Source organism: Lynx canadensis, chromosome E2, assembly GCF_007474595.2.
Source record: "Lynx canadensis isolate LIC74 chromosome E2, mLynCan4.pri.v2, whole genome shotgun sequence".
NCBI classification, from domain to species: domain Eukaryota; kingdom Metazoa; phylum Chordata; class Mammalia; order Carnivora; family Felidae; genus Lynx; species Lynx canadensis.
Genome location: NC_044317.1, coordinates 4,094,045 through 4,118,238, shown reverse-complemented (window position 1 = coordinate 4,118,238; position 24,194 = coordinate 4,094,045). Strand labels below are relative to the sequence as shown.

Below are 24,194 nucleotides of genomic sequence, written 5' to 3'. Positions count from 1 at the left end.
TCTACACCCAGGGAACTAGCACCCAGCTCAGGACGGAGAGTGTTTTCAGGGGCCCAGGGTGTTCCCCAGAGGGCCCACCGTTCCGACATCCCTCCCCGTCGGTCAGTCTGTCTGGTTGGGACCCACACGGCAACGGGCCAGGCAGATGGGCTCTTTCGCGCCTGGCGTCTTCTGCTCAACACCGGGTGTTGGAGATTAATCCACAGTGTTGGCTGTTCAGCGGGCCTTTTTGATTGCCGCCTCGCACCCCGCGGCATCCGCGGCCTCTTTCCTAAGAGTCCGAGCCGCTGGCCATTCAGGACGCCGACCCGGGCGCCAGACCCGGGGGTGGCTGACAGGGTGGGCTCGGGGGTGGTGTTTGGGCAGAAGCGGGGGATCCCGAAACCTGATGGCCTCGTGTGTCAGGGGGGACGCTTACTCCAAGGACCCGTTGGCGGAGTAAGACCATCGTCCGCCCGCAGGACGGTGGCCTAGGACCTGGCACCCAGCCATCAGGCCATAAACGTTAGCGGTTCGTCTTTGAGGAAATGTGGAACCCTAGATGGGGGGCAGACTTGGCTGGTGGGGAGGGACGAGCCCATCTGGGGGCCAAAGACTGCGACGAAACCTCTGCCAACTTTTGAGAAGTGGCTTAAGAGGGGGACCTCAGAAGCTTCCCAGCACCAAGGTGTTGGGGCCTGGGTAGGGGGTGGCCCGCGGCGTTCAGAGTCGCGTAGGGCAGGACACGGGCAGGTGTGGGGCCGAAGGGATATGTAGACGTGCACACTGACGTGACAGAACACGACTGGGATTCTTCTAGAATTTTCTAGACTCTTTGCAGCTGCCCAGAAGCCTACGCCCTCCTTCCTCCCCCGGACAGCCTGGGAGAGGGGAGAGGGGGGCGCCCCAGGCCCTGGGGTGGCGGCCCCCCCCCCCGATGGTGTTTCTGGTCTGTCCGCAGGGGGAACTGGATTGGAGAAGCCCCCTACAAAACCGGCCGGCCCTGCTCCGAGTGCCCGCCCAGCTACGGAGGCGGCTGCAGGAACAACTTGTGTTACCGAGGTAGGTCGTGACCCCCGGGAGCGCCTTTCTGCTCCCATCCGGGATACGACACGCAGACCTGGCGGGATGGAGGTCTAGCGGGGTCATTGCCACGAGCAGTGATGTGTGTCTTCCCAGGGGAATGGCTGATGCCACGGGGCTTACCGCGGGGGCATTGACTGTCATCCGGCGGGGCTGGGGATGACAGCCTCCTGAGCAGCGGCCCCTGAGGAGGGAGATGCAGCCTCGGGGCGAGAGCGGGAAACGGAGCACACACTTGTGCCTGGAGCTGTGAGGACCGTGTGGTCATGAGCTGGGAGAGAGAAAGGCTTGCCAACTGCGGTTTCTCCCGCTGGCCCGTCCCTCTTCTCTGTCTTCGGGGCTCCACACCTTTGTCTTTAGGGAAACCCCCCTGGGTGTCCCCGCTCGGAGTCCTGCACTCACGAGCCCCGCACACCGGCTTTGAGAATAGCCCGCCCGCCGCATTCCAGCAGTGGGACCCTGGGCAGGCTGCCTCCCCTCCCTGAGCCTCAGTCTCCCTGCCTGAAAGTGGGGGTCACGGCGGTACGAGAAAGCGGGCGGGGGCTGGCACTCGGCCCCGACCGGCCTTCCCCGTGTCCCTGGCAGGCAGGGCCTGTGGCCGCACTCCAGTCACCCCAGCAGGGGTGAGTCCCCCGTCGGATCCCGAGGGCTGATTTGGGGAGCGTGAGGGAGGGTCGCTCTTGGCCTCTTGGCTCTCCCGCTGTTCTTTGCGGAAACCTGATCTCATCACAGGGCTGTTCTCAGAGCACTGTTCTCGGAGCCCCTCCGTGAGGGGCGCCAGGGGCCCAAGCCACAGCCGCCTGGGCTGGGGGGGCATCTGTGTTGTCACTGGCGGTGCGCGCTCTGGCGTACCGCTGGCTTTCTTTGTGCCTCAGTTTCCCCAGCTGTAACAGCGACAGATTCCTTCTGTGGCGGTTTGCTGGGAGGAAGCAGAGAGAGGGACGGGAGCTCCTTCCCGCCAGCCGCCGGCACGTGATGCTCGGCGAACGGGCCCTTTACCCCTCGGAGAAGTAGTGGGCAGGTGTGGTGGCACTCCCTACCTTGCGTGGGGTCCGACCTTCTTCCTGGAGACACAGCTCTGGCGTCCCACCTCCTCCAGGGAGGCTTCCCTGATGACACAGGCAGTGCACCTGCTTCTGCAGTCTTACTGTACGGGGACCCCTCGTGAACCCTGGTCACCTGTTGTTACAGCTGCCCGTTCACCCTGGGGCCTCCAGGGTCCTGTAGCAGATGTGTTCTGAATACATATGTCCCCGGTACCCCCAGAGGGTCATTTCCAAAGAGCAAACGCACACAAAGGCACCTTAGATGCTCGGTTACCCACCCAATGAAGCCTTTGTACTCGTTTCTTTATTTTTGGTGGAAGACGCCCAACTTCCCTTGGCAGGACTCGCCGTTTCCACAGCCAACCACGCAGAAAGTCTCCTCTAAAGCAGCTTATCTGCGTAAGCTACTTAATAAGCGTTTATTGAGGATGCCTGGCAAGGCCTTGACCTATAATGGTAGATGGAGCGGGGATGCAGATAGACTGTGAGAGAAGTTTCCGCCCCTCCAGCCTGAAACCGGGGACCCTTTGTGGCGACCAAGGACATGGGCTTCAAGGAAGGACAGTGTGACCCTCAGCTGTGTGAGCTTGGGCGGGTCGCTTAGCCTCTCTGAGCCTCGGTTTTCCTGTCTGTGAAATGGGGCTGATCATGCCTCCTGGGGAGACGGGACCGCACACCGAGGAAGGGCCGAGCTGGCGGGCGGTCACACGGTTTGTGTTCAGAAGACGTTAGCCGTGAGCTCTGTCCCTACCTACGGAGGAAGCTGCAGGAGGACGTAGGCCCAGCCGTGTGCCCTGAACCCCCAGGGCTGGACAGCGTGCGCCATAACCTTGCAGTGAACTTGGGCACGGAATTTCCCCAGTCCTGTGCTGCTCTACGCGGGGCACCTTAATTAGGATGTGCTCAAATACAGCCTGTCCTCTGGGTAAGCGCACCTCTTTTCATGTGTGCGTCTGAGGGCGAGGACTGTCTGCCCATTTGCTTAAATAGTGAGGCCTCAAATGCTTCGGATGCTCTAGCAAACTATATTCGGCTGAATAAAGCCACGATTATGAGGTATAAAAATCCTACAGGCCAGTGGAAGAAACCCCGGCTCATTCCCGAGATAGCTCTGGCTTTCGGTTGAAGGGCCAACCTGAATAGCGACATTGACGGGAACAGCGGCCAGACGCAGAGGCAAACCCGGGGTCTTTGTAAAAAGCCGTCACCGATAGCTTTTGGCTACAAGTGGCGAATTCCAGAATTCCCATCTTGAATGTCTCTGAACTCAGCCGGGACTTTCTTTCTTTCTTTCTTTTTTTTTTTTTTTTCCCTCTTTTTCCCCCCAAGAACTCAAAGACACACTTCTTTTAAGACTTAGCTCATCCTTCATTCAGCAGATTTTTTGGGCAAAATTGTGCAGAGCCGGATGTCCGTTGTGGGGTGGGGGGGTGGGGGGGGGGCAGAAACAGTCTGGCTTGCTCCTGGCCCCAGGGAGTTTCCAGGTGGTGGTGACATCGCACCTGTGAACAGAGCTCTCATTAGGATAGCACCCCGGCTCTGGACCTAAATCCGCACCCCCCCCCCTTAAATCCCACCCGCTCTCCTCGCCTGAGGGACCGGCCAGGGAGACAGGTGCAGAGCGCCCCAGCCTTGAAAAGCAGGGGACACTTTGCCCCTCGTTTGCGTGCTTGTTTTGCTTAGCTCCGAGACACTTGGTTCCCCCTTTGGAGAAGAGAGGTCGCTGTTCCTCAGGAATGAGGCGAGGGGGTTCGTGAGCGCTCGCCAGGACTTGAATTTCAATCCGGTGCCACAGAGAGGCCGGGGAGGCCCCGAATGTCATTGTCACTGGGCGGCGGGGGGTGGGGGGTGGCTCCAGAGCTGGAAACTCTGGTCCACGGACGCCCCTGGGGGACCGGTGTGCACGCTGTGAAGGTGGGAGGGCTTCCCCGGCAAAGGCACGCATGCATCGGTCGGCCCTTGACAAGGCCGCTCGAGGAAATAAAACTGGCAAGACTTTTCTGCGCCTCGGCTGGAGTCCACCCTTTGGGACCGTGGCACCGCGGCGGCCTGAGGGTGGTTCTGAGGAGTGGCTCGCAGTTGTCTTTCAGGATGCAAACTCGAAGGTGCACCTGATCCTTAGGAGAAATGGAATTTGTGTGGCCAGTGAGCATGTTTGAAAACTCGGGGGTCGTGGTCGAGGTTGGAGAAGCGACGGCAGCGGGGTGACGTAGCTCTGCGTTTAACCCGGAGATGGGCTAACTCAACCCAGCTTCGGCTCTGAATGTGGAAAAGCTGGCCGTGAGCGCCGGGCAGGGAAGCTTCGGTGCCCGAAAGCCCGAAAGCCGCGGTTGAGCAGGGACTCACAGGCGAGCGGAAGGGAGCAGACCCTGCCGGTGGCCGGGCACAGCGCGGTCCGAGGACAGCGACGCGGGGCCCCGTGCGCCACGGATGAGGAAGGCCCCTCCCCCAGGGAGAGCGCCAGGGGCCACAGGGAGCTCAGGGGAGACCGTGCCAGCTTGGGCTCGGACGGGGAGGCGGCCCCCCGAAGCCGCGCCCTCGGGCAGGTGGTGGCGAGCGGGAGGAGGTAGGACAAGGAGCCAGTGTGACCACCCGGGTGCGGGCACTGGGGTTCGCACCTCTGGTCGCGGCTGCCCCCGGGTCCAAAGCAAACACGGCGAGCAGAGAGCCGGCCGCCTCGCCTGGGCGGGTGGGATGCCCCCTGGCCGGCTCGGTGCTGCCGTGGAACTTTCTCTCTGCTGCTGAAACGAGTCTTTGTGAAAGCGAACCGCAAGCAAGTTCGGTTTCCCGGTTGCCGTTTCCGTGCGCCCCCCCCGCCCCCGCCCCCCCGCAAAGTGCAGTTTTGTGGCATCCTTCGTGTTGTCTGTCTCGCCCCCGCCCCCGCCGTGAAGAAGAGACTTTCGTCCCCAAACCCGAAACGGACGAGATGAACGAGGTGGAGGTGGCTCCCGTCCTGGAAGAGAAGCACGTCTGGGTCCAGCCGAGGGTGACCAGACCCACGAAGCCCAAGAAAGCGGCCGCGGTGAACTACATGAGTGAGTGGGGGCCGCCTCTGAGGGGGGGGGGGGCAGGAGGGGCGCCGCGGGGCGGGGAGGGCTCCGAGCGGGCAGACAGTGGGGACACAGGGCGGGTCTGGGTACAAACGCGCCGCCCCGAGACGTTTTCCAAAAAGGATACTTTTAAGTCATTTCCAAAGCAAGCGTTATGGGAGTGGTGCTTGGGGGGCCTTTCCCGCCAGGCAGGTATTTCGAGGTGAGGCCTTGCCCTTTCAGCGGGGGGGCCTGGGCTGAAACTGGGTCCCCCTGGAGGTGCCGGCAGGGCGGGCATCCGGGCCCGGCTCTGGTGGCTCGGACCCTCGCTGGCCCCTTCGAGACTTGGTTTGCTCATCCATAAAAGGGGACAGTAAGGCCCATGTGGGGTTGCTTCGAGCATCCTTTGCAGTAATGGGGGCCACCCAGTGTCAGCTCTGAGGTCATCACCGCAGTGCCACCCGCGCTCCCCCCCAAGGCTCCTGGAAGTCCCCAAATGCAGGGTATCGTCAGGCTTTCCCCTCTCCTGCCCCTCGATGCCCTCACCTGCCCTGGCTGGAGCTCAGTGCTCCATTTCCCCAAGGTAGCGCCTTTCCTGAAGGTTCGGGGCTCTGGAGGGGTGTTTTCTCATGAGCACAACACAGACCTGGGCCGTCCACTCATGGTTCTCTGCTTCCCCCTAAGCCAGTTCCATTAAGAAAATGATAATTTAACATTACAAAATAAATGTCTTTTTTTCTTTTAAATAAGAGAGACAAATCAAGAAACAAGATTTTTAAAAATGTTTATCCGCTTTTGAGAGAGAGAGAAAGAGCGTGAGACCAGGAGAGGGGCAGGAAGAAAGGGAGAGACAGAGAATCCCAAGCAGGCTCCACGCTGCCAGCGCAGGGCCTGACATGGGGCTCGAAACTCACAAACCGTGAGATCGTGACCTGAGCCGAAATCAAGAGTCAGATGTTTAACCGACCGAGCCACCCGGGCGCCCAAATAATAAGTCTTTTTGACACACTCTGACCCCACGCCAGGATTCTGACGTGTCCCTGTAAGACAGACAAGAAAGTAATGCTCGACAGAAGTTGTCTTGGCTGGAGAAGGCCTGTAAGTCCCACCCTCCAGAACCTTCTGGGGCTTCAGGGCACTTGGTGCGTATCAGGCCCCCCCTCCAAAGCCACATGCACGTTCTGTTAACGCTGACAGAAACGGCACCCAAGGTCCTATCCCCACTATCCGTATGCGGACACACCCTCACGGAGGGGAAGGAGCATATCCAAGGTCACACTGCTTCTCTAAAGGGGCAGGTCGGGGATTGGAACCTCACAGCTGAAGCATGCAGCCAGTGGGCACTGCTCCTACTCAGGTTGTGGCACGGACGCCAGAGTGTTCCAGAAAGTTCTTCGGAGTGGGGGGTGGTGTCTGTTAACTCAGACCGATCCCCCTGCTTCTGTGACGTGTATTTCCGCACTCCTCTCCTAGCCCAAGTTGTCAGCTGTGACACCAAGATGAAGGACAAGTGCAAAGGGTCCACGTGCAACAGGTAAGGCCCGGCTGCACCCCTCTCTGGCCGACGCCTGCACCCCCTCCGAAGCGTGTGCCGCGGTCACGGGCCACGTCGTGATCAGTGCGTTGCCGGCCAGCCGGGCCGAGCCGGGTAGAGACTCGGGGGAAAATGCCCTCCTCTACTCTTGGCACAACGGTTGTGCCGGGTCGAGTGGGATGCTAGGCGGGCTCGTTCCCTGTCATAGGCTAGACCGGCTCAGAGCTCCCTCCGACTGCCACCGTTTAGTGCCTAGACCCGAGCTTCTCGGCCTCGGCACTCCTGACGTTTAGGGCCAGATCATTCTCTGGGGCGGGGCTGTTCTGTGCACTGGAGGGCGTCGAGCAGCACCCTGGCCTCACCCCCCTGGCTGCCGGGAGCACCCCCACCCCCGACTGGGATGCCTAAAAATGGCCCCAGAAACTGCCCCACGTTCCCTGAGGGCTAAAATCAGTCCCGGTTGATAGCCTTTGACCAGGGAGCTGGCCCAGGCTCCCACCGGGTGTCCTCTCACCTGGACGAATATTCCAGTGAAGTGTCTCACGTCTCGTGGGGAGGACGGGCCCGAGTGACGGATGCTCTGGGTCCTCGGTCCAAAGAGAATCCCCAGGCTGTGGATGTGCCAGGAGCAGATGCGCTGTAGACGCGGAGCTCGTGCGTAGCCGGGGCTCCGTTCCACCCGCTGCGCGAAGGGGGTCGCGGGGTGGCCCGGGTCCCGTGCAGAGCAGGGGCGGGCGGGGGCCGTGGGAGGACACGTGTGAGCCGGCGCTGTTGGCCGCGGGCAGATCCAGCTGCACGGCTGTGAAACTCGAGTCCCCGCTGGAGTCAGAGCCACCAGGATGTTCCCCGGCAGTTGAATGAATCCGTCCGGCTGATGGGCTCACTTCGTGTTGTGCACTCAGACGCTGAGGAACGATTGCCAGGAAGGCCGGGCTTGGGTCTGGCGAGGCGGCCGCTGGGCCGCTCTTTCGGGCAGCAAGCGGCCACCACGTGCCGCGGGGTCACGCGCAACCCCAGGCTCGTGGCTGGAAGCCCGTGTCGGTGGTGGAGCCCTCCCGCCTCGTCCGCCTGTGGCTCCCGGCGACCGTTCCCCTGAACGCGAATCGCTCTGTTTAGTGCGCACACCAAAATGAGAAGGTAGCAGATCCTGCTTCGAACCCTGGGGACTCGGAATTCGGTGTGCCAGGAGGAGGCTTCGCTCGGGCTTTGGCAGGAGCATTAGGAAGTGGCCCCGGGGCATCCCAGGGCAGGGTGGCTCGAGGGCCAGCAGGTGCCGAAAACGTCAAAGCAGTCGGGTTGTCGGTAGATGAGCAAATGCGGCAACCACGGGTGCCGGAATGACCCGGGCACGGCGTGAGGGCACATTTGCGTGGCCCTGGGGCCCAGTAGTCCCTTCGCGGTGACGTGCTTTTCTGTACCGCGAGCTCGTGAGGAAAACATCACGCCAGAGTCATCAGTGGGAAAAAATGACGAGGTTGGAGAACATCCGTCAGATAGCCTCGAGAACGTTCCAGAGTCGGGGGTCGATGGGACCCTCTGCAAGCAGGCAGAAGGCAGGGGTCCGGCCACACGAAGGCCACTAGAGGCCTCTGATCAGGAGTTATGACTCCCCCCCCACCTGCAAACACAGGAGCGTCCACGGTTCGCCTCCTGGAAGTCAGCCCATCCCCTGGCTCATCAGTTTTCTGTCCACGGTGCTTTTACAATCATAGTATTGACCGGGCCTCCCCCCGCCTCCCCCGACTTTAAAAAGTATTCACGTGTATCGTCAGTAATTCAGGAAAACACCACCAGCACCAGAGTTTAGAGAAAAAACTAAAGATGCCCCGCCTTTCCGCGATATCCGTGGAGATTTGATGTAGCTTCCCTTCCGGCCTTTTTTCTGGGCACCGGGAGGCTCCCACAGCTAACGCCCCTCATGTGCTACTGTTTTCATTTAAGATTTTCCGAAGTCACATGTTTTCCAAAACCCTCATTTCTCGCGGATGCATCATACCCTAACGTACGACCGCACAAAAATGTGTTAGGCCGTCCCTCCGACGGTGCCGGCTTCTTCCTGGTCTTTGAACGATTCCAGACCTTTGGTGCAGTACGTGGGCCTGACTTTCCGACTTCTGGCCTGGGCTACGCGCTTACAAGGAAAACTTAAGAATTGAAGGATAGGCATTTTTAAGGCTTTCTGGAAAGGTGCATTTTCCTGGGCAAGAACACCATCGTTGAATTTTATCCTATCTAAAAAGAAAAAAAAAACCCCTTGGAATCTGACACCTAGAAAGAGGCTTGTCCTTTCCATTTGCGCCTTCTATGATGACTGATGTTTGAGGATTTTTGTTTTGGTGCCTTTGAAACCGCTTGGTTTTCTTCCGAGAATTGTCCATCGGTTGGCGTCTCTGCCTTTGACATGAATCTTTTTATTATTTTTTTTAATGTTTATTTATTTTATTTTTTATTTTTTTTTTTTCAACGTTTATTTATTTTTGGGACAGAGAGAGACAGAGCATGAACGGGGGAGGGGCAGACAGAGAGGGAGACACAGAATCGGAAACAGGCTCCAGGCTCTGAGCCATCAGCCCAGAGCCTGACGCGGGGCTCGAACTCACGGACCGCGAGATCGTGACCTGGCTGAAGTCGGACGCTTAACCGACTGTGCCACCCAGGCGCCCCTTTTAATGTTTATTTTTGAGAGAGAGAGAGAGAGAGAGAGAGAGAGTGAGCGGGGCAGGGGCAGAGAGAGAGGGAGACACAGAATGGGAAGCGGGCTCCAGGCTCCGAGCCATCGGCACAGAGCCCGACGCGGGGCTCGAACCCACGAACCGTGAGATCCCGACCTGAGCTGAAGTCGGACGCTGGATGGACTGAGCCACCCAGGCACCCCCTCCTTATAACATGAATGTTAAACACATGAAAACGAGGTCAAATTGAATCCACAATGGTGTTCCCGTGACTATGAACTTCACCTGGGTCTCCCGTGACTCCCTTGAAAACATCTGGAGCCTGCTTCTTTCTGGTGTCCGTAATAGAACTTCCGGGCGAGAAGAACCCCGATGAATTCCTGGTGGGATTTCATCCACACACGTTCACCTGTGGGAATCATTTGCTTTCTTCTCCATCAGGTACCAGTGCCCAGCGGGCTGTCTGAGCAGCAAAGCGCAGGTGTTCGGAACTCTCTTTTACGAAAGTGTAAGTGGCCCGTGTGGACTCCCAGCGCGTTTGGAACGGAGGTTGCTGGTTTTGGCCGGAGGCGATTTTTTTCCTTCCACCCCCTCCGTCCCAGAGCTGATGTGCGCCTGTCTCCGGGCTCACAGACTAGTAAAGCCACTTTTGGGACCCGGGGTGGACCCTCGTGAAGGTCAGTCTCCATGTTAGACCGAGCGTTAATATGCCTCACTGCGTGGGGAGAAAGGGCCATTTGTCACCGTTCTTAGTTCGTAAAGCACCTCGGATGGGTTTTCTCAGATAAGCAGCCCAGGAACAAAGACGTGTTCTGGGGAAAGGCGGGAGTTAGAAGCGGGGTGAGCGTTGGCCCGGCGTTTTGGCTTTTTGTGGCTTGGGGGCAAAACCTTGGGCATCTCCAAAGCAGACTGGACAAAGGTGAATTCAGACGTACTTGCCGTCTCCCTTCCCGCCCCCAGTCGTCCAGCATATGCCGGGCCGCCATTCACTACGGGATCCTGGACGCCAAAGGTGGCCTGGTGGACGTCACCAGGAACGGGAAGGTCCCCTTCTTCGTCAGGTCTGAGAGAAACGGCGTGGAGTCTTTGAGGTAACTGTCCCGTGCTCAGGATTCCTTAGCTTTTCTTTTTTTTTTTTTTTCCCGGTTATGAAAGTATTGTCGAAATTTTGAAAAGTACCGAAAGATATGAAGAAGCAGGGAAACAAACTGTCACGGTGAACTTGAACGCCGTAGCTCAGACATCACCCCGTAGGCGTTTCACCACCTCTCACCCGCGTGGGTTTTTCTGGGCGTGTGTTTAAGTGTTTAATTCGGCTGAGTTTCAACTCCTGCTTTTCCTCCCATCCTTGGGTTTAGAGGCTGACTCTTGACAGACCTGGTGCCCCCGCCCCTGCTCTGTGACCTTGGGCGGGTGTCTTCATCCCTTCTGGGTGACGGCGTCTCGCTGGGGAAAGAGGGCCATGCTAGGACCCGGCTGGTCCACACGGGTGCAGGCAGCCAGTTTTTTAAACGATGCAGCTCTCCCACAGTCGCTAGGAAAGATCTGTCGCCTCTGGAAAGGCCCCTCGCGCCCGGGAGTCCCCTCCCCCCATCCAGGACACCTAGAGCCTGGCCCAGCAGGGACACCGGGGCCCCTGCCCCAGCTCCCTGCGTCCCTGGGCCACGGTGCCTCGCATCAAGAGAGCCTCCCTGCGTCAGGACCCGTCCCGCCTCTGCAGCCAGGGTCACAGCGGCCAAAGCGCCTGTGTGTGTTCCAGGGGGTTCCACGCAGAACATTTCAAAAACCGCATGCGTCATTCCCCTTTGAAAGGTCTGGTTCTTCAAGAGGGCTCGCAAGTTTCCCTCTTCGCCGTAGCTGGGGTCTCAGGGGCCACGTCACCACGAGAGTGAGAATGTCTAAACAGAAGCAGAGAATGCGTTCGCGGAGGCCCGGTGACCTAACGCCGGCCACCGCGCCAGGCTCAGTGGGGGCACCGAGGGCGCCGTGGGCCGGCCGGGTCCGGGCCCCGCGTGGCCCGCACCGCTTGTCCCGGAGCCGCGTCGGGGCCCTCCCGGCGGCCAGCTTTGCGTCTGGAGGGCAGTTCTTTGCGTCCCAGGGAGTCTGCCAACCTCGACACAAAGCGAACGGAAGCTTTATTTTCTCCAACCTCTAATTGAAACATAGTTATTTCCTGCTGGCGGAGTGTTGGTCCCCAACGGGAGTAGGGGTGAGGCGTCTGCAAACGTCTGCCGTCACGACCCCGGAAAGACGGTGGTTGGAAGACAGTTTCTGCTTCGAGTGCATTCGCAAGGAAGTGCAGCTCTTACCCAAAGGCAGATTCCTTTTTTTCCCCATGTTTATTCATTTTTGAGGGAGAGCGTGAGCAGGGGAGGGGCAGAGAGAGAGAGTGGGGGACAGAGGATCCCACGCGGGCTTCCTGCTGACCGCAAGCGAGCCAGATGCGGGGGTTGAACCCACAGACCCCGAGATCATGACCTGAACTGAAGTCGAGGCTCAGGCGGCCGAGCCACCCAGGGGCCCCACACATCCCTTTTGATGCTTTGGTAGTGATCCCACCAATAACTGACTTCCCGTTAATCTTTTAAGTTTATGGTCTGCATCTTGAAGTCACTATTCCGAGCGGGACACCAGCAGGCCAGAGGGGCTCTTGGCACAAAGTAGGTTGACACACCCCCCTCGAGAATGTTCTAAGGGCTTTCAAGCTGATGGGAAACGAGTAGGGAAACACAAAGTTGAGTCCGAAATGAAACAAACGTGGGACTTTGTTTCAACAACCCTGCACTTTTAGAAACAATTCTGTTTGCATTGAACCTCCTGTTTTCTTCTCTAGCAAGTACAAGCCTTCCAGCTCGTTCATGGTGTCCAAAGTAAAAGGTAAGCTGGCCGGTCTTTTTTATTTTATTTTACTTTTAATGTTTATTTTGAGAAAGAGGGGGTGTATGAGGGGGGAAGGGTGGAAAGAGAGAGGGAGACCCAGCATCCGAAGCGGGCTCCAGGCTCTGAGCGGTCAGCACAGAGCCCGACGTGGGGCTCGAACCCACGGACCGCGAGATCATGACCTGAGCCGAAGTCGGACGCTCAACCGACTGAGCCCCCCAGGCGCCCCCTGGCCAGTCTTTTTTTTTTTTTTTTTTTTTACGTGACCGTACTACGCAGGTGATCTTGGGTTTCCCTGGAGATGTCATTCTCCTGAGCTGTTGACTTAATGTGAATTCTGCCTCTTAACGCTGCGGTCCTCAGCATTGTAAAGGGTTTTTTTTTTGTTGTTTTTTTTTGTTGTTTTTTTTTTTCAACGTTTATTTATTTTTGGGACAGAGAGAGACAGAGCATGAACGGGGGGAGAGGCAGAGAGAGAGGGAGACACAGAATCGGAAACAGGCTCCAGGCTCCGAGCCATCAGCCCAGAGCCCGACGCGGGGCTCGAACTCACGGACCGCGAGATCGTGACCTGGCTGAAGTCGGACGCTTAACCGACTGCGCCACCCAGGCGCCCCCGTAAAGGGTTTTTAAAGAGGTTCTGACAATGCTGATTCTTTAACTAGTTTCTAAACGTATCTGCACCTGGCATCGGCCCTAAATCGCTAAACGGGCAACACAGGCCCGGGGGTTCCCAGTTGAATGTCCCAGAAGGCCTAATGCCTGGGTCTGGAGCAGCCGATAGGTTGTAGACGGAGAGTCTGTTTCTGTTGGTTGGTGATAGCGGGTGGAGTATTGAGTAGGATTCTGCAGCCTTGTTCTGGGCTCCTCAGAAAACAGGCCTCGATAGATTAGTAATGTCTGCCCTGAACGACAGAGGGGAAACTTGAGGAAGCACGCGGCCCGTCCGTGCCCTCCCCGGCCTCGCTGTATAATCCTGTCTACGGTGCGTTCACTTGGCGGGGGAGGGCGTACCCCTGGGGGGCGTCCTGTGGACACAAGCGGAGCCTTGGGTTCTGGTTGTGCAGAAAGAGCGCTTGACTGGGACGGTCTCAGGGGAGCCGAGATGTAGGGGCGCCCCGCCCGGCACCTTCCTTGGGAAGCTGGCCCGACAACCCCTTCCTTTGGGAAAGCGATTCTTGGCTTGTCACAGGCCCTGGATGCAAGAATATCTCATTAGGTGTCTTTATAAGAACACATAACGGCTTTTCTCCTTATTACAAAATAATGCCTATTCATTCCAGATAATTTAAAAAGACAAAGGCGCCTTAAAAAAAAAAAAAAAAAAAAAAAAGGATTTGACCAGACTCCGCCACTTACAGATAACATTGTGAACGTTTTGGTGGATACTTCTGAAGGTGTTTTCCCTCTGATTAGGAGTATATGCCCTGGTGATACATTGATACACTTTCAAAAATTGAAACAGAATTACATAAGTTTGGTAACCTGATTTTTCTCTTCAAATAATACTTCTGTGCCTTTAAGTGGTGTTCTAAACCCAATTTAAAAAAAAATATTTTAATTATTTTTTTAATGCTTTTATTTATTTTTGAGACAGAGAGAGAGAGACAGAGCATGAATGGGGGAGGGGCAGAGAGAGAGGGAGACACAGAATCCGAAGCAGGCTCCAGGCTCTGAGCCATCAGCCCAGAGCCTGACGCGGGGCTCGAACTCACAGACCGCAAGATCATGACCTGAGCCGAAGTCGGACGCTTAACCGACTGCGCCACGCAGGCGCCCCATGAACCCAGTGTTAATGACCTCATCTGCCTGCCATGATACGGCGGCCCCTGGTGTAGTGAACCAGTCCCCTTTGTTGGATTGCTACATCGATCCCCGACCCACCCAAATGATAGGCGGGACCACGGGTTGGCGATCTGCCACCCTCAGGGGCGAATCCTGCCTGCCCTCTGTCTTTGTAAATAAAGTTTTATTGGCACACAGCCACGCCCATTCGTTTACACGTCCTCTGTCGCTGGTTTCTGCTATAACAGCAGAGTTGAGTGGTTGCAACGTAGTCCATCGGGCCTCCAAAGCCAGAAATATTTAAATATTTGCCCTCTGGCCCTTTCGGAAGAGTTAGCCGAGCCCCAGACTAGCTGAAGACACGCAGAGACTACAGGAGGGCAGTATTAGAGCCCCTTTTTACCTCTGTTGTTTAAACCCACGTGACCTTGAAGATCGCTAGACTGGGAATCAGAAGCCTGGCCTCCCACCGTGTCCCGTGCAGACCCAGGGTTGTCTCTTGGCCTTTGGGCTTCTGTTTCCAACTCTGTATAATTGGAATAATACCTACCGTGAAGAGAAGGAAGGTGAACAGCTTCAAAATAGAAAAGCAAATGAAAGGTATCGTGGGTCCGACGGAGGAACGATCGAGGGTGGTAACACCTTTGTGCTGTAGACACGCTCAGGCCACCGGGCTTCTCACCCCTTGAGGGGCCCGAGGTGAGGTGCCAGCATTGCTGGGGCCGGACACCTGTGGGCTTCCCATCCCACCTCTGTCCGAAGGCCCAGTGAGCCTCTTGGACCCGGTTGTCCAGCAGCCCATTTCATAGGCGGGTAGCCCGAGACCCCGGCTTGCGAGCGACCTGACCGTTTCCCGTCGCGTTCCTGTCCCCAGTGCAGGACTTGGACTGTTACACCACCGTTGCTCAGCTCTGCCCGTTCGAGAAGCCGGGGACCCACTGCCCAAGGTGAGACTGTCTAGCGTCTGGTTTTGCCAACACAGGGGCCGAGAGAAGGCGGCGTCATGTTGCGTCGGGGGTCATCGCGTGGGGCTTCTTTCACTCTGCGTAATGCTTTCGAGACTCACCCGTGTTGCTGAGCACGTCGGTGGTTCCTTCTTCACGGTGGTTTCCGTTCTGTGCCTTGACCACACTTAGGTTTTACGTGCGCTGCCTAAACCTTCTCTGGCTGATTTTTGGAGGGTGATGCTTTGTGACAAAACGATGGGTTCCCGGTAACACTTCCTTCTGAAGCACCTGTTAGGTCCTCTCGGGAGCTGTGAACCCTTCTCCCTCCATGAGACGGACCTTAAAACTAACATGTGGAGACCCCCAAGGTGTGAGCAGGGAAGAGCCCCAGGAGGCTGCTGGTGAGGGGCACACCCTGGACAGGGACGCCCCCACTCCTCCCCTCTGCTGTTCACACTCCCCTCGGGGCCCTCTCACTGGCCCCACTGGCCCTCCGCCGCGAAGCTGATCCCCTTTGAATGTTCCAAGGATCACATCCTTTTATTAACTATTCAATAGTAAACCCAAATATTAAAGAGAAGCACAAGGAAGTTATTTCGGAAAGAACAAATGAACAAAAAGAAAAGCTTGACACAGTACAAGTATAGAAAACAGAGGTTTCTGGCCTGCCGTTCTAGAGAAAGTCAGAAAGAGTTTTCGTTCCCACATTCTGTTTTCTTTTTTAAAATCTCACACGCATATTCTCTCGGTCCACTCCTGTCCCCTCCCTCCCGCAGGACTGTTTTAACTTCCCAGTCCCTTTGTCTGCCTTTCTTGCCTCCCGGGATCCTGCCTGCCTTGGGGCCAGGTGGCTTCCGGACGCCATGTTGGTTTCCTGGTCCCTGGGTTGGGTTCCAGCAACATGGCATACTGTTGTAGATAAAGGCCAGAAAAAAACCCTTTTCTTAGGTGGGGCTCATGCTTTTCCCTGGTCTGAATCTCTCACACCAGCTGGGGCCCACCCATTTCCAGTTTGAGGTGCTCTCCTAATCCTCTAGGCCCACAGCAGGGATGTGGTTGACTGACACAGTGGTGATCTAACCTCTTCCGCCTCAGGTTATCAGCGCCCCCTCTCTGTAATAGTCTGACTCATTGAGGTGAGGGCCCTCCGCCCTTTCCGCCCTCATGCAGGGAAACGGCCTTTAAAAAAGTCTATTGAGTATAATCTCCGTGATGTACTCCCGGTATGAGTTGGCCAACCCCCGAGAATGGGAGGCACGACCTCCGACAAGCCCATGTTCCCATCTCTCACATATTTATTTCCTTTCACCTTGATTCTGCATGCCTCTTTTGGTACGGACTTTTAAAATTCCGTGTGCACGATTTAAGAAGAGGGAAGATATCTTTACCACCGCTAGGGTGCGAGAGGTATATGTCTTTTTCCTCAGAGAGTACACGCTGTGGTAGTTTCCTTTCCCATCCAAGTAGTTAAACCTTGACGCTCCAAGAGGGAGGGCCAGCCGCTTCTCGGGACCTGTTTCCTGCTGGCCGTGACCATCGCATAAACGTGTCTTGTTTTCCAGAGTTCATTGTCCGGCACACTGCAAAGACGAGCCGTCCTACTGGGCTCCGGTGTTTGGAACTAACATCTACGCAGACGTGAGTATGCTGCTGTTTTCCGGGACCACCTCTCGAAGCTCGCTGAGCCCTCAGAAATCACGTTCCAAAGCCTGGATGCCAGAAACCCGAGATCTCATTCCTGTGTCTCTAGCTGACTTTAGACCACAGCATTTCTTTCTGCGACCGTTGCCCTCGTTTCCCACTTCATAGCGACTACTTCCGCTCGTGTATGTTCACGGATACAGATGCAGGCGTACCTCGTCTTACGCACATGTTCTCATAGTTCGGTCGATTGACTCCTGCTTCCCCGTTGATGTGCATTTGTAATGCGCCGGCTTTCCTGTATCACGAACTTCATTTCCGGATATTTAACACCTTTCCGGCTCTCCTGACGCATTAATAGAACTGGTCCACCCTCCTCACGGTATTTCTTTTTGGCTACGTACCCGCCTAGCTAAAAACACCGGAGGAAATACAAATGACACTAATTTACTACTTGCTGAGGACCACTCTTACCACACCGGAGTCTGTTCGTCTGTATTTCCTTACTGACTTTAGCAAGGAAGCCTCAGCCTGAGTTTTCTTAGCGAATCCTCCAGAACGTAGTCTGTTCCCTCCAGTTGCCCGGGGTTGCGGGACATGGCGTCCCGAGAGATGGGAATGTGGTCCCAGCCTTGCCCAACAGGCTGTGTGATTTCTTGCCAAGTTGCTTACCTCTCTGTGGAAGGAGCCAGCTGGGATTTTTCTAGTCCAAGGAATCTTCGAGATCTAAAAATCTCATGATTAGATCAGCGTTGCTTATCCCCGGCTAACGTTTTTACTCAACTTTTTTCCATTTTCATTTTAATTGTTCTCTCCCGCCCACGACCATTGTCTTTGCTTCCACCTGCTGATTTGTTCCAGATTCCTGTAAGTGTGAGGTCACTAAGTCCTGTAAAGTCAAACCAACCTTCATGGCTCACCCTTTTTTTTTTCCTATCTTTTTGTCCTTTCCTCTTCAAATGAGTATTTTTTTTTCTTCTCAGAAGCCATTAAGCCCAAACTGAGTTTTGAAAGTTTAATGAAGGAGTAAAATAATGTGTATCAATTGTTACAGTGAATGTTTGAGCCAAAGTCTGCTATTAAAAGACAGAGACTTTGGTTTTAAAATGATTGAAAAGTAAAGAGATAGGGCCAAGTGATTCCAGCCAAATGCAGAGAAACAACGAAGCAGGAGTGACAATATTGCTGTCTGATACAGTGGAATTTAAGGTTAAACGTACTGAGTGGGACACCACAATTCATTGCACGGTGGCACAAAAGGTATAATTTATGAAGATCGGATTTATGAGATCAAATCTGTATGCGCCAAACAACATAGCAGCTGAACATATAAAGTTGTTTTTTGAAGGTTAGAACTGCAAGGAGAACTTGATGGAAATTAACACTATAAAGCTATCTTTTGTTGTTTTAGGTGCTTTAAAAACACCATTTCTAAGTATTGGTGTCCCCATATTACAGGCTTACAGGCTTAGGTGTCCCCATCTTACAGAACAGCTTTAGGCTGTCCCTAAATCACACAGCTGACACAGGCCAAGGTGAGGTGCCAGGAAGGTCTTGCTCCAGGCTCTGTCCTTTCCCCACCCTCTTGTGCCTTGCTTGAATGCACCTGCACTCATAATTACACTGATGTGAACAGGCACGTGGGTGAAGAGCCCTATGGAGTGTTTGCCTTGTTCACTAGGTTTTTGAGGTTTTGGAACAACCACAGTGCTCCAAACGGAGCTCGGCACATAGATGATTGTTCGGTGAATGTTTGTTGAAGGAATAAGTAAGTGACGGTGTGGCGTTAGTCGATGTTTCAATGTTAAGCTGTTCAGAAACTAAAAGAAGGAAAGAAAAAAGGGGAAAAGGGAGGAACAGGGTGGGGAGACGGGGAGAGGAGGTTGGCCGAGTAAGGAGAGAAGAAAGCAAGCTCCGTCCCATTTTAGAGGTTCTTTGTTGGCCTCGGTTTCTAGGTCACTCTGTATTCTGGGAAATGATGATGCCTTTTTGGAAAATGTCTGTTTAGCTAAGAGACTTATTTTGGGAGAGTTGTCTCCAGATCTTCGAAGGGCCTCACAGTGCCGCCGTTTCCGCCTGCTCGCCTCACTTTGTGGTGAGCTGCAGGCAGGAGAGACATCGGGGTGTAGCCCAAAGAGCACAGTCCGGGTCAAGGTGCGAGTTTACGACTCGGTTGTGAGATGGCGGGCAAGCCTTTCCCCCACCCTGGACCTCAGTTTCTTATCTCTTCTCCCCGTCTCCCTCCGTGGCTCCCTCCTTCTCACACTTGGGCACGCACACATCAGAATTCCCCGGAGGGCTTGTGCAAACAGACTTCCAGGCCCTACCCCAGCGTTTCTGACTCCGAATCTGGTGGAGAGCCAGAGAATCTGCATTTTGAGTAAGTTCCCAGATGATGCTGATGCTTCTGGCCCCCATTCAACCCCGGAGCCCGTAGTAGCTCCACGATAGCCCTTGCAGGTTCTTATTATCCCGTGAAAAATAGCGTCCCGCTTGCCGGCTCCGAGTGGGTCCCCGCTCTGCTGTTGGCCAGCTGCGGGCTGCTGGGCAAATCGTTTAACCTCCCGGGGCCTCTCTCTGTGAAGAGAGAGTAACACCTCCCACGGAGGATAATTGAGAGACGTCTCCATTTCTGCGTGTGAAACACAACGGGGCCTGTGTGGTGCACGCTCCAAAATGTTACCCACGATGACCCCCACTCGGCTGTCGAGAAGGATCGGGCTGTCGGTGTGAGGTTCTCACATTCCCGGCCGAGGGCTCGATGTTGTCACAACTGGTGTCCAGAAATCAGGGCCCGGGAGGCAAAGGGCCGTCACGGAGGGCACAAAAGCAACGTGCATGGCCTCTTGGGAGCGTTGAGCCTGGAGGACGTGCCTCCGTGGGCTGGGACTGCGGGAGGCGGGATTGGGGCCCCACATCTGGAAACTCGGTCAGCGTAGCGAGCGGCGGGCCTGCTCTGCCCGGCGGTCAGAACGGTAAGCGTGTTGGTACTCACTCGCCGAGCTCAGCTTCACTGACCGTGCGTTTAGGGGGGCTCTAAACTGATCGTTGCGTTTTGGAAGACCCCCCCCCCCCCATCTCTCTCGGAGACAGAGGCAGGCGCACTGGTTCAGAATCCTGGCGGGGCACAAACCCTTCCTGGGAACTGGAGGCTGACGGATCCTTTCCCCGGGAGGGGGATTAAGAAGGCTTCCTTGTGCAGACGGGGCGACCAGCTGTCCTGGCCTCCCTGAGCCCGAGGGGTCTCCCCGCACGGGGCGCTAGAGTCAGGGAAGTTCTTGCTGACCCCAGAGGCCCCCAGAGTTCTGCCCGACACTCTGGGGCCTCACAGGTCCCCTGGAGCCCACCTCGCCCAGCTTGCCTCTTGATGTAGGAAAGATGGGGCCGCGCAGGACTGCAACTGCCTTTCAGTAACTCAAGCGACTGAGTCACAGCCCGCACGCGGTCCTGTCCTCCGGGCCTTAGTGCGGGTGTTCGCTCTGGCTCTGGGACCCTCCCCCTTTCGGCCGCGGTATTAGCTTCCCAGGGCGCGGGGCGGCCTCTGCCACTGGGAAGCGACTTTCCTCTGCAAAACCAGTGGCCTCTCTGGAAGGGCCTGGGGTTGGAGGCCGGGGCCCACAGCCTGGAGGGGGGCTCGGCAGGTTCGGAACAGGACCGGGTGGCGGCCCCGCATGGGATTTCGAGCGGGGGTTTTCCAAACAGCCCCTTTCGATCCGCCCACTCACGTCTGGGGTCAGGAACCCGCTGGATGGCGGATTGCTTGTCCCGGGCCAGGGGCACCTCAGCAGACGCTTCCTTTGCCCGTGCTGTGTCTGTGGACTTGACCCCTGCTGACGCATCACGTAAAGTAGGACCATGCAGGATTCTTCTTGGCCGCCCTGCCTCTTTGCGGAGGAGGTGCCGGCCCGGTTGGCCAGCGGTCGGGACCCGAGTCGCTTCACAGGTGATTGCTGGGTCCCAGGCACCGTGCAGACAGGAGGCCCTGGGAGGCAGCAAAGGCCAGACCCACCCTCCCGCCGGGTGACAGGCACCTGGCGGTGTTTGCGGAGCTGGGACACTGTCGGCAGCGGCCTCGCCTCCGCTCCCTGCACCGCACGCGATCGCACAACGCACCGGCCCCCTGGCGGCTCTCAACACGCACAGGGTCTGCCGGCTAAGCCCCCGTGACGGCCACGGCCACAGATCACTAGGTCACGAGCGAAGGCAGCACCAGAGTCAGCTCCCTGACCCGTGGGCATGGTTTGACTTTCTGTCTCTGAGCGGCTCCGTCAGCCTGGCCGAACATTCTCAGACGTCCCTGGGACCGATCTCCCGCTGACTCTCTTTTCTGAAGGCTTGCAGATCCTCACACTTCAGGGGCCTCATCAGTGGAAGCTTTTTTGTTATCAGGGGGCGATTAGAAGCTGCATAACTTCGTGGCCTAAAAGCAACACATGCTTACGGGCTGGAGGTCAGGAGCCCGATACTGGTCTCTCCAGGGTCAAGCCACCAGCAGAAATTCGTTCCTTCCGGAAGCTCCAGGGCCGCCTGTGGTTCTCTTGCCTTTCCCACTTTCTAGAGGCCGCCCACGGCCCCTGCTTGGGCTGCCGCCTCCTGGCTCTGTCCCTCCTGCCTCCCCTCTCGTGAGGACCCTTGTGATGACTGTGGACCCATCGGTAACACAGGCTCGTCTCCGCACAGGGCCCTTAAGTTAGTCACCTCTGCGGGGGCCTTCGGCCACACGTGAGGTCACGTCCTCACGGGCCCTGGGGATGGGGGTGTGGGCGTCTCTGGAGGCCGTGACTCCGCGGACCCCAGAAACACAGACTTCGCGCTCCGCCAGGCCTCAGCTGGAATCTCTGCGGAGCCACTAGCTGCCCGCGTGGCCCTGGCCCAGTTCTCGGACCTCCCCAAACCCACACTTCCCGGCCTGTGAAACGGGGATAGCGGCGGTTACGCGTCTCACTGGAAGCGTAAACGAGATAAGAGCCAAAGGTGGTCAGCCAGGGCCTGGGGCACGGTCAGCCCAGAGTCCGTGTTCGCCCTGCTGACCGTGGTGGGGGGCTGTGCGCCCCACAGACGGATCTGGGTACAGGTGGGTGAGGCCCTGGTCACACGTGCGAGCCACCTGACCGGTGTGGAAGATGCTGGGTCTGGGCCTCCCCGGCCCTCTTTCTGTTTCTTGGACATGACGAGGTCACGCAAAGGCCCCAGGGCCTTTGCACAAGCTGCTCCCTCTGCCTGGGTGGCTCTGCCCAGAGTTGTTCCCAGGCTGTGGCCGACTCCTTTTTGCCGTCCAAATCTGAGCTCAAGTACCACACCGAGAGCAGTCGAACCCCTGATTGACTCTCCTAAAAGAGCCCTTCCAAACCCAGCCACTTTGTCTCCCGATCTGGCTTTATTTCCTTCGGAGGCAGAGTTGCTATTTTGCGTATTTGTTACTTGTCGGTCTCCCTCAACTCCCTGAAGGCAGAGTCTTTATTTTCCCTGCGGAACTTTTCTGCATCTAGCTCAGTGCCTGGCATGTAGTAGGTGCTCAGAAAAGACTTGCCGTACGAAGGAACGAATGAATGATGCCGGGTCTCTCTGGAGAGACCCCCGGGGGAATCAAGGAGGCGATGGTTGTTTCTTAGCCGTAACTTGATCAGCGTCCTCCCCCACCCCCAACCAGGCCACCAAGTGCTGGCCGATGGCATTAGGGCCTCACCCACGAGCACAACACTCTCGATGTTGATCGCGGCTCTTCTGTGTTTCCAGACTTCAAGCATCTGTAAGACGGCCGTGCATGCGGGAGTCATCGGGCATGAGAGCGGGGGTTACGTGGATGTGATGCCCGTGGACAAAAAGAAGGCCTACGTGGGCTCGCTCAGGAACGGAGTGCAGTCTGAAAGGTAGGGGTGCGTCTTCTGGCTCTCGACACCCAAGGCCAGCCAAGGGCATTCCCACCAGAATTCTCTGCCTTTCTGTTTTAAAAACAAGAACTTCTTTCTCTGACGAAAGCTCAGAAGCACCCGGGCGACGCGGTGGGACTTTTTATGGGCACGGAGGAGCGTGCGTCGTCCCCCGTGGAACAAGTCGGGGCAGATCGTGGTGACGCGGTGGTCCTCTATAGCGAGGTGACAGTATAGTTATTTATGGAAGGAGGAGCCCAGGGTCTGGCATCCAATAGACTAGGCTCTGCCGCTCGCCAGCTCTGTGACTGTGAGCCGCCACCCCATTTCCTGGTGCCTCAGTTTCCTCACCCGTGATGGGGGACCAAACTGGTCCTGGCCTCACACAGTTGCTGGAGGATGAATCCAGTGCCCGTCTGAGAGCGACGAGCCCTCAGTAGGTCACGGAGGCCGCTCCCAAACCCGCTCCCAGTGTCGCTGCGGGCGAGGCCACACGGCTGCGTCTGGTGAGCGCACCGTGCCCCCCTTCCCGGTTGGACAGTTCAGCGCTTTGCCCAGGGGCTGATCGTCACCGTGGTAAGCAGCCTTGCAGGGGATGTTTGCACCTGCCACGATCGTTTGCTTCAGTTGCTGGAGCAAACATCAAAGGCTTTGGGTACGCCTTTCCAGAACATTCTTCACGAGGAGTCCCAGCGTCGCTTCGGGCTGCCAGACCGGTTTCTGGCCCATGCCGCTCATTCTCACCTGTGCCCTGCTGTCCGTGGAAGCAAGTCCCAGGCTTCACAGCCCGGGGGCCCAGGCCCCAGTCCTGGGGCCTCCTGTTGAGAGCCCCGTGAGCTCACACAAGGCACCAGCCTTTCTCAGACCACCCAGGGGCAGATCTCCGTCGGGGGTGTATTTGTTCTTAGTGCTGCGGGGGGGGCTCAGAGCACAGACATTTCTATCCTCAAAGTTCAGGAGGCTGGAGGTCCGCTAGCCACATGTGGGTGGGGGGCTTCCTTCTGGGGCCTCTCTCCTGTTGTGTAGACGGCCAACTCTGTGTCCTCACGCGGCCCCCCCTCTTTGCGAATCTGCGTCCTAATCTCTTCTAAGGATGGTCTGATTGGGTCAGGGTCCACCCTCGTGACCTCACTTTTACTTTGAAGACCCTCTCTCCAAATACGGTCACCTTCTGAGATGTTGGGGGTTGGGACTTAAACATAGGAATTGGGGCGGGGGGCACAATTGAGCCCATAACAGAGGGGAATGCTGACATTTTATATTTGAGGGGGCCTTCTTTTTTTTAAAAAAAAATTTTTAATGTTTATTTTTGAGAGAGAGACAGACAGCGCAAGCAGAGGAGGGACAGAGAGAGAGGGAGACACAGAATCCGAAGCCGGCTTCAGGCTCCGAGCTGTCGGCACAGAGCCCGACGCGGGGCTCGACCCCACAGACCGCAAGATCGTGACCTGAGCCAGAGTCGGATGCTTAACTGACTGAGCCACCCAGGCGCCCAGAGGGGGCCTTCTTTGGAAAAAGAGTATAAAATCTAGAACATAAAAGTTGCCGGGAACCTTGAAGCCTGGGCTTCCGTGGCTCCAAGGAGCTCGGTGCCCGTGCCGGCCTCCCGGCCTGCTGGGGAGTCTCAGCTGTACGTGGAGACGCGGCAGAATCACATCCAGACCCCCAGGGGCCCCGCGGTAACCCTGCCCTCAGCCCGGAACCGCCAGAGCTAACAGCCTTGGCATC

At 56.8% G+C, this 24,194-nt stretch overlaps 1 protein-coding gene and 1 long non-coding RNA gene across 5 annotated transcripts in view; one reads left to right on the top strand and one right to left on the bottom strand.

Moving 5' to 3' along the window:
- Nucleotides 1-24,194, top strand: part of CRISPLD2 (cysteine rich secretory protein LCCL domain containing 2) — an 89,042-nt gene that overhangs the window by 23,424 nt on the left and 41,424 nt on the right. For all 4 annotated transcript variants that reach the window (XM_030298783.1, XM_032591360.1, XM_030298788.1 and 1 more), the window contains exons 6-14: nucleotides 941-1,041; nucleotides 5,000-5,143; nucleotides 6,611-6,671; nucleotides 9,785-9,851; nucleotides 10,304-10,434; nucleotides 12,177-12,220; nucleotides 14,883-14,955; nucleotides 16,518-16,593; nucleotides 22,333-22,466. In XM_030298783.1, the coding sequence (XP_030154643.1) occupies nucleotides 941-1,041; nucleotides 5,000-5,143; nucleotides 6,611-6,671; nucleotides 9,785-9,851; nucleotides 10,304-10,434; nucleotides 12,177-12,220; nucleotides 14,883-14,955; nucleotides 16,518-16,593; nucleotides 22,333-22,466 (831 nt within the window). The remainder of the gene's footprint in view (nucleotides 1-940; nucleotides 1,042-4,999; nucleotides 5,144-6,610; nucleotides 6,672-9,784; nucleotides 9,852-10,303; nucleotides 10,435-12,176; nucleotides 12,221-14,882; nucleotides 14,956-16,517; nucleotides 16,594-22,332; nucleotides 22,467-24,194) is intronic.
- LOC115502944 overlaps nucleotides 22,524-24,194 on the bottom strand; it is a 17,880-nt gene continuing 16,209 nt past the window's right edge. The window contains exon 3 of the long non-coding RNA XR_003965254.1: nucleotides 22,524-22,534. This is a non-coding gene — a long non-coding RNA (uncharacterized LOC115502944). The remainder of the gene's footprint in view (nucleotides 22,535-24,194) is intronic.